Source organism: Euprymna scolopes, chromosome 20, assembly GCF_053919585.1.
Source record: "Euprymna scolopes isolate OS-2025 chromosome 20, ASM5391958v1, whole genome shotgun sequence".
Classification (NCBI taxonomy): Eukaryota; Metazoa; Mollusca; class Cephalopoda; order Sepiida; family Sepiolidae; genus Euprymna; species Euprymna scolopes.
This window is the reverse complement of record NC_136501.1, coordinates 90,750,193-90,760,123: the sequence shown is the minus strand read 5'-3', so window position 1 is coordinate 90,760,123 and position 9,931 is coordinate 90,750,193. Positions and strand designations below refer to the sequence as shown.

General features: G+C 31.8%; 1 protein-coding gene across 1 annotated transcript in view; it reads right to left on the bottom strand.

Annotated features, from left to right (window-relative positions):
• Positions 1–2,230: 2,230 nt before the first annotated feature.
• The window catches only part of LOC145241628 (uncharacterized), a 194,199-nt gene continuing 186,498 nt past the window's right edge, over positions 2,231–9,931 (bottom strand). Inside the window, exons 5-7 of the mRNA XM_080104711.1 lie at positions 7,937–8,066; positions 2,895–2,947; positions 2,231–2,236 (exon numbers count right to left, since the gene is read on the bottom strand). Coding sequence (XP_079960837.1) covers positions 2,231–2,236; positions 2,895–2,947; positions 7,937–8,066 — 189 coding nt within the window. The remainder of the gene's footprint in view (positions 2,237–2,894; positions 2,948–7,936; positions 8,067–9,931) is intronic.

The following is a 9,931-nucleotide window of genomic DNA, read 5'->3' as shown; positions in this document are numbered from 1 at the left end:
TCTTTTAAAAGTGGGTTGTTTATTTTCTTTATGGATTATACTCTCAAAATAAACTATTAAAGTTGTATAAAAAGTAATAGAAATATTATTTTCTTTATTTTTTTAAAAAACAGTAATGAAATTAATTGAATTTTACGAGTTCAGTATTTTTCAATTTTTAAACTTTAAAAATCTATCAAAATTTTTCTGTTGATTCAATTTTTACGATATTTTCAGGGTCAATGTGAAATTTTATGCTCTTTCCAATAAACTGAATATAATATTTTAGATAAACGTTTTTTTTTTTCAATTCACGCCCCCTATTTTGAAATGTGTATGAAAAAGTAACTAATTAATTCATGTGCCAAAGTTTTATATATTACAAATTGAAGATAAAAAATCAATAAATAATATATTCTAATTTAAAAGGAAAAAAATGAAAGTTTTTTGGAAATTTACCTGTAAAGTCTGAAGTTTAAAACCTTTTTTTTTTAACCACGTTGTTTGTATTTTTTTTTTTAAAATAAAACCTTGGTCCTTTCCCCTTTAATTGGAAAAAAAAAATTAGGGTTTGAATAACATTTTTCGAGTAGTTATAAGCTTGGAAAGACAGGGGGTCGAATTAATTCACGCCCCTCATTTTGAAATGTCTATTAAAAAGTAAATAATTTATGTGCCAAAGTTTTATATATCACAAATTGAAGATAAAAGATCAATAAATAATATATTCTAATTTAAAACAAAAAAAGAACAGTTTTTTGGAAATTTACCTGTAAAGTCCGAGGTTTAAAACCTTTTTTTTTTTTTTTTAAAAACATGTTGTTTGTATTTTTTTTTAAAATAAAACCTTGGTCCTTACTCCTTTAATTGAAAAAAAATTGGGTCTGAATTACATTTTTCGAGTAGTTTATAAGCTTGGAAAGACAGAGGGGTCGAATTATTCAATATTTTTCACAAAGTTTCTGACACACCTACCCAAACACCAACCCTTTTGGCGTTATTAAATGCTAAAGCACAAGATATCTATTGCAAACAATTTATTGTGTACATTTAAACACAAGTTGTTATTGTGCATGAAGCAAGGGAGAAACTGCAAATTCATATCTCAATAAGATTCGTGTGCAAATGATTACGAAACTCTGAAGTGTTGAAATAAAAATTGAAAATTATGTGAATTGAAGCTTGAATATAAAAATTCACAAAAATAAGAAACCCAGGTTTCCTGACATTCTGTAACGTAGTACACGTTTACACACGAGACCCACACGTTGTAGCAGAGTGTGTGGCAAGGAACATAGGATAAGTAAATAACTCGACTCCTTTTTGTTTTAACATCAACATCTATTTCCTCAATCTGTTATGGCAGTGATATCACTCACGTCTTTAACATTGTTTATAGTTTTTTTTCTTTTTTCCTATCATGACGTAATTTCGCACGTTCCGGCATTTGCATATGTGCGTCCGTGCTCCGTTATAATTCAACTACAATTTTAATCAATGTTTTTTTGGTGAAAAAATAAATAAGTAGAAAAAAAAAAAAAATAAAGAAAATTCATAGAAATTTAATTCTCATAAAAGGTATCTGCTTCCATGGGACCATGTACATCCGTAAGACATGAATAACGTTCAGTTGTTAAATTTATTCTTAGAGCCAATAAAAAGACACTCATAAACAGGTAATTAAATGGCTCCCATGAGGAGGCAACTGAATGAATCTGAGGAGGCAACTAAATGACTTCTCAGAGTTATTTAGTTGCCTTCTCATTACTTTCTCATGAGGAAGCAACTAAATGACTCCTCATGAGTCATTTAATTTCCTCGTCTTGAGGCAACTAAATGACTCATGGAGGCAATTAAATAACTCTTGAGAGGCAATAGAATGATTCATGTGGGACAATTAAATCTTTCTAATCTTTATTCAATTCAATTCTTTACAGCCTGTCAACGAAAAAAAAAAAAACAATTGCCTAGCTATGAACACACAAATGCAATAAATTCAAAACAGAGTAAATTGCAAATCCATTGATTATCAAATGGAACTAACGACACAAAAATCAGATTTTTTTAAATGAAAACAAGAGGACTACAAAACAATGAAAATAAAATAAAAATATTCTTTCGTAATTGTCATTCATCATTTCCATCCCTGCATCTATTGGCAGTTTTATAGCATTTATTATTATTACAATGAAGTAGAATTCAATGGCAATAACTAACGTTTATAATTTTCTAGTTAAGGATAGAGAACCATTTAAGTCTAAATACAGAATATAAGAAATAGTAAAAAAAAGCAAACAAAAAAGTTTACTTTATTCTTGGTTGAAAAAGAAATGATAAAATAAGATTTTGTGTTTTGGAATTTATAACAAAAACAAAACAAACAACAAAAAAAGGTTCTCCTGTTTCTATTTCCTTGCTTCCCACAATGTCTTTTTTTTTTTTTTTTTTGTTAATGCAGTGGTACCATGGATGAGGACAAAAAATATTTAAAAGTTGCTTCAGTGTAAAAGTACTTCTTCCTCACCGACCGAGGACAGAATAGATAAAGCGTATTATCAAAACAAAAGACCAAGAAAAATGGTTCCCTGTCCTTAACTAAAAAAAGTATGAACTTGAGTTTTCAACTATTGCCTCTTTGTTTACTGTGGGAAGTTGGGCCACATTTTATACAAGCAACGCCTGCCCCTTCCTCTGCCAAACACAAATAAAAGTAGAGACTTCTGTATTGTTGTAAATTAAAAATTACAAGTTTCGATACTAAATCTTAATTTATAATCTGTGTGGATTTCTGAACAATTTGAATGAAAAAAAAAAGTGACATATCAACTTTAGAAAAAGGAAAAAATCTATGATATTCAGGCTGGGTGAAGGAAGAAGGTTGAAAGGGTGGGGGACACAATAACTCATACACTTACTTCTAGAAAGGCCATATCAACATGGCCAAATGATTGAATCAGCTTAATCAACTCTGAAATGTTATACAAGACATTCTTATAAACTAGTATAATGGAGAATTTGAACAACAAAAAAAAAAAAGAACTGAATAAAAACACTTGGGTAAATGTTTGAGGAAATATAATCTCTTGGACATCTTGCGTGGGGATAAATTTATATATTGTTTTATGCTGAGAATTGGTTAAATCTTGTAATTAAACTTAAACCCCTACGTAACTTAATTGCTATATATATTTTCATACATGGCACAATTACGTTGGCACACACCAGTTCTCGCCAGATCACTGAAGTTAAGCAACGTTGAGTCTGGCCAGTACCAGATGGGTGAACATTTGGGAAGGCTAGGCACTGTATGTACCGCACCAAGTTGGTATCTGGAGGTGCGTTTAATTCACTAGGGAATGTGCTCCCCACCCTCGCGTTCATTAAGACATTCATCTAGGAGAAGGAAAACTCTGGTGTAAAACCTCAAATTTACTGCATGCTTTGTCTTGTGGCAGCCATTGCGCCAACAAAGATTAGCAGTTGCACGAAAAAGTGTGGTTGGTTTTTTGCACAAAGCCTTCACCATTTTAAACAAATCATCCATGTGGATTTCTGAGCAACTTAGTTTTTGTGGTGGGAATTCATACGTCGAAATCGACCAAAGAATCCATCATATTTTCATTACTTACAGACTAGCTCTACATATTGAGCAATGTGGCATTAAATAATCAAAATGGACACAAAAAATATCAATAATAATACATATAATTATTTTTTTTCTAGCAATTATCATGATGATATAATTATACAGCCAGTTGAATGATTCGAACCCCGGACCAAAATAATTTGAATTCCATTCAAATATGTTTCCATCTATATATATACTAGCAGGGTGCCCGGCACTGCCCGGTTGTAAAATATGCTTAATATGATATTTTGATTGATGCAAATTTTGTATTTATTATTATACTAGTGGGGCGGGGGCCCAGCGCTGCCCGGGTGTTTGGAGAAAAAAAAAAAAAAAAAAAAAAAAAAAAAAAAAAAAAAAAGGCAGGCTCGAACCTGCGACGCAAAGGATGAAAAGAAAGTGAAAGAAAAGCTGACATCTTACCGCTATGCTATGATGTGAGAGGAAGTGAAAAGCGTCAAAATTTATCGATGTTAATCAAAATGTTGAAGAGTTCATGCAGGCGCAGAAATAAAGGTCTGGCTGTAGGCCAGTTATGTTTCTGCTTTCTGTCGTTCCCCATGATGTTGGAGAAAACCAGCTCTTCACAAAAAGGGGGGAGCTCTGGCAATAGTCCAAATGAATAGCAATTGTCTGATATGAAAGGTTTCCCCCACATTGATCAAAGCTAATTGCCTTTCTGGACGTCACAGTTCTAAATAAATGTAACCTCGTCAAGAAGCCTGGCGAAAAAATGCCTTCCATGGAAATACAAAAACGTGCAACCTTTTTGCCTTTATATATATATATATATATATATATATATATATATATATATATATATATAGATTATATTGGACCCAATATATAGTAATGATTTAAAAAAAAAAAAAAATGACTCGTGCGCCACCACTGAGAATCAAAACCAAAACGTTTACGATTTATTTTTTCCTTTAATGTTAATGACTGTACTATGAAGACATGTTTATTGCAAAGCAAAAATTAAAGCATGAACCAATAACTATTATGTCACGCATGCATATTTGTAATGCGGTTGTTCGACCTTCACCCGGCAAATTTCATTTTTTTTAAAAAATTTTCACACCGATTTTCCCTGGCTAAAACCTAAATATAAAATTTTTGCATGGGTTTGAATACGCTATACATAAAGTTTCATGTCTGTAGACCAAAAACTGATAGAGGAGTTTAGTGGGCAACATTTTTCAAGCAAAAATATACACGCATAAATAATTATATATATATATATATATATATATATATATATTTATTATATTATATATATATATATATAGTTTTGTGTTTACTATAAGCTTATTACGCAAGTATAAATCATGTAGAATATCTGCATGAATATAATTACACATAATAGTTAACTAAAGGTGATCATCCTATAAGAAAATCGAAAAATCTAATAGGGAATTAATTAAAATGAATGTTTAAAAGAATATGAAAATTAGCTAGATCTTTTGCAGCCAACCAGCTCTTCTGACCAGCTTATCAAATAACATTACTCTCTTCTCAACGAACTCTTATTCTTACTATATTTACATCCATTTATGTAAATAAATCTACATTCTTTCACTATCGTATATCGGTATGCTTCATCTCTTCCTTATGCGACCCATGCTTCTCAATCACTAACCCTTCATTCAACAACATGGAGGATGGGATCATCAATTACGTAAACAGACTCTCCTGCCACAACATATATGAGAGGAATAGACAAACTAGGGAGAACAGAAAGCGTTTGATAACCAAGAGAAAATATCGAAGCAGAGATTTATTGGTGCAAATTATGGTGTTAGTGAAGAGGAGTTCTGTTAGTTTTCCTTTTGGGATTACACCAGGTTATAGTCATCCTGGAATTGAGGAATTCTAGTTTCTTCCTATTTCAGAAAGATTAATTTGTCCCAAATCCAAAAACCGGAAGTTAACCGTCTAACGGCGAAACTTATTGATATTACCTTTTAAAAACATTTCTGGGTGGTTTTACAAGCTGCTTCCGGTTTGAGAAAGCATGCAGTTGTGTTAAATGTTAATTTTTTTATTTTTATTTGTTTGGTAAGCAGTTTATTGACTAAAATCATGTAAGAATATTCACCCCCAGCTTATTTAGCATTCACTTTTGATGATAGTCTATGGTTGGGATCTTTTGGGGTTGTATAATTTATTTACTGTGTGTTTTTTTTTAACCTTGTTATTGGAGGAGGGAGGGGCAACCAAAATCGTACCATATACACCAAAGAAAGAAATAGCATTAAAATTCAAACTAATACTGTTTATTGCTTATTCCTATTCTTAAACAGGTACTCTACTAATGGGGGAGTGTATATATATATATATATATATATATATGTACACACACACACACTGCACTGAAGAGCTGCGATACAGTGAAACAGTCTGTCTATGGATGACCATAAATGCTCCCTCTTGGGTGAAGCATATTAAAGTGTGAAATAACAAACTGCCAGTAGCGCATAATGCAATTTTCTTTGTGTAAACAAGTTGAGCTTAAGCGTTTGCACAATATTTGAAGATTGTAATTTCACATACCATCTTTGCAGCAACCTAATAGTGTAACGGTTAGAAGCACTGACTGTTGCTTAGGTGGTCAAGTTTCAATCATTGCATGAGGTAGTTACTAGTCTAGCTGCACTGAAGAACTGTGATACAGGGAAACGGTGTCTGTCGATGACTATATATATATATATATATATATATATATTTATATTTTTATTTGGCTGAATTCAATTATTTATAGGAAAGAGCATTTTTACCTTTTTCCTTTCATAAATGTGACGCTGCCAGATGAGGAGCAACATATTTATTTTTAAAATTTAATTATCTATGGGCAGATTTTTCAGCCACGCTGAGGAGTCATAAACAACGAAACATGTCCATGGATATTGGATAATTAAATTTCATAAATAAATATAAAGATTAATTATACCCAATAAAAAAGAAAACAACAACATTTTTTCAGAACTTTCAGACTAGTTTTGTGCAAAACAAAAATCATTTTTTAATGAATCAAATTTCAATGTAACGTGGCGTAATGTAAGCAAACAATAAGATATTTGCAGCTTCTATTCTTTTGAATTTTTTTTAATCATGCTCAAACACATTTTATTTCCTTTTGGTGGATTGATAGTTGCTATTTCTTCTGATGAATTAAGATTCATTGATCGATATAATAATTAAGTGAATGACATTGTGCTACGAAACAGATACTGCCAGGAATTGTAAATGTCAACTGAATTAAAGGAATAAATTGTAAGATGGTCAACATCATGAAATTTGTCATTTATTCATTATATGCTCTGTAATTACATTGAGCTTCTTAGATAAGGACTGGTATATGTAAAAAGGAAATATAAGTCAATAAAGATTATTCCCATGGAAATTATATATATATATATATATATATATATATATATATATATATATATAGAGAGAGAGAGAGAGAGAGCTATATATATCTATATTATAAAGCTGAATGTCTGTGTGTGTGGGTGTGTCTGGTCATGAATAGGCTCCTATATGGTTGACTATTTTAAAAAACTGATCACATATAATGATAGATGTATCGAGACACAGGAATGGGTATGTTTGGTCTGGCAGAACGGTGGTTCATTAAAATTGTGGGGTCTGCGCTCGCGCTTGTTCCACAAAGTATGGAAATAAAAAATTATTAAAAAAAAAACGTTTACAAGTGTTTTTGATATAGATGTACATAATAATACTTAGATAAGTATGTTTTAACTTAAATAGGGATGGTATAATAAAATTGTGGGGTCTGCGTTCGCACCTGCCCTCCATAGAATGGGAATAGGCACAAACTTTAATAAAGACTTTTCATATCTATCTGTGTAAGTATACTTTGATAATTATGTTTCACTTTGAAGAAATATAGTATAATAAAATTATGGGGGCGTTCGTTCGCACCTGACCTCCATTGAATGGAAATATGTCACAAAGTTTAAGAAAGTTTTTTTAATATAGATCCACAGAATATTGTGATAAGGTTTCAGTGCGAACAGGTATGTTATAATAAATTATGGGGTTTATCTTATTTTTACTTTCATCATATTTTGCTTTGGTTTTGATACCTCCAAATTCAACCCAAATTTACAACCCTTCCTTTTAATAACCTATCATACTTTCATAAATCAGAGTCCATTTTTGAACCCAGTCAACGACGGGTACTTTTGCTAGTTCTATATATATATATATATATATATGAGAGAGAGAGAGAGAGAATATGTAATATAAGTTACATTTGGCAATGTTTTATTAAAAAATGATGTATATAAATTTTATACCTACCAAAAACCTCCAGAACTGCACTTGCCGTATCAGAGCCAGCATCATTGGATACAATACAAGTGTAACTGCCTGCATCTTCAGCTGTCACAGATGAAATCTCCAGATAGTGAAAGTCCAAAGCTGGATACATCTAAGGGAAGAACAACAAAAAAAAAAAATTGAAATTTCCAATCATTTATTTTCATGTGGAGCACATATGACTTGCACACTAGTTTTCATGTAAAGATGTGCATGCATATCTTTACATCCACTACCAAGAACAAGATAAACCCACACATGCATAAACACACACACAATGCCACGCTGCCAAATACTCACATACATATATTACTTAAACACACATATTCACACTATGTACATAGTGATCTACATATTTCCTAAACCTTACGACTACTAATCCAATTTACTAAGAGCTTTATTGAGTTGCACACTGTTCCAGTCAATGCCTCCATTCAGTCTTGAAAGACAAAGGATACCCCCTGTAGGGCCAGCTGTGCATGTAATTGTGAGGCAAGGGTTGCGCAATCTCCAACCACACCTTTTCTGAATCAGCACCGTTTGATTCCAGTAGCAGGGAGAAGTCCAGGATGATTGGAAGCAATGCCAAGATAAGCGGAGAGCACATACAGCACCTATAAGTGCCAGATGGTCACCCATTTAGTACTGACCAGGTTCAATATTGCTTAACTTTGGTGATCCAGCAGGGAGGGGGGACCGGTGTGTCAATATAATTATGCCTTACTGTTCCATTATATTTGGCTAATAAAAAAAAGTGTTCATTAATCATGATTGGTCAGTTGTATCATTCACATGATTGGATCATGGAAGAAGAAAGAAAGAAAGAGACAGTAATCACACTTTAACAAATGAATATCATCATCATCATCATCAGTTTTTCTTCCTCTCGCTTTCATAACTTTCTTTTTCTCTCTTCTCTTCTGTCTTATCTTGCCTTCCTTCCTTTCTATTTCCTTTGATGACAGTTCTCTTTGAAAACTGAAAATGTGGACTTTTCTGTGAAGGCTAAGACTTCAAACGTTGTAAGAAAGAAATAGTATACTCAGATGACTTCTATTTTTAAAATCAAAGAATTCTCGTCTTGAACCGATTCTCACAATGTTTTCACTGATGTAACCTTTGACCTTCTTCAGACATATCTTATCAAACTCGAGAATCATTATACCAAATTTTAAACTCAACCGTATTTCTCATAAACAAAACGATTCAGGCCTGTTCACTGAAAAATGACGTCATACCTGAGGTTCTAATAAGCAAGATCTGTCAAACAGTCACACTGTCGTAGACACTAAGAAAATATAGTTTAAAAGAAAAAATAATTCACTATAAGAAAAAAAAAAAAAAATACACGTTTAAAGATTTATTTGAAAATTAATAATCAAGAAAACTATTTTTTTTAATATCATTATGAAATGAATGCTAAAATTTTAAATTTAGAAAAGTCAAAACGACATTCTTTTCTTTAAAAGAAATATTTATCTTTAAAAGTTTATAGGTAAATATTTTCTTTTAAACAAGAAAAAATACATATCGCTTTGACTTTCTTAAATTTAAATTTTTAGTAATAATTAAATAAACTTTGACAAAACAAGCCACGTGTCCCCCTCTGGTGCTGCATGTGAGATGACGCCACAAAAAATAGTGAAGAAATAATGAATGTGATAAGTGTGAAGGGCCAACGTTGCCTTCACATTTTCGTCAAGTTTCAAAAAAATCTAATGGATGGGGCAAAAGTTATGGGGTAAAAAGTGTCATTTTTTTTGCAATTTTGGGGCATTTGTGACTCCTTTTGAGCTCCTGGGAACACCGAATCCCAGTGAAAAATGAATAAATGGTGCAGTTTCATGCTTTAAGACATGTATATTTGAATTCGGCACCATGGAAAACCACTATATAGACATACATATCAAGTTTTTGAGTAATATGAAAAAAAAGAACTCCAAAAAGGCATGTTTTTTTTTTTTTTGCCCTAAAAGT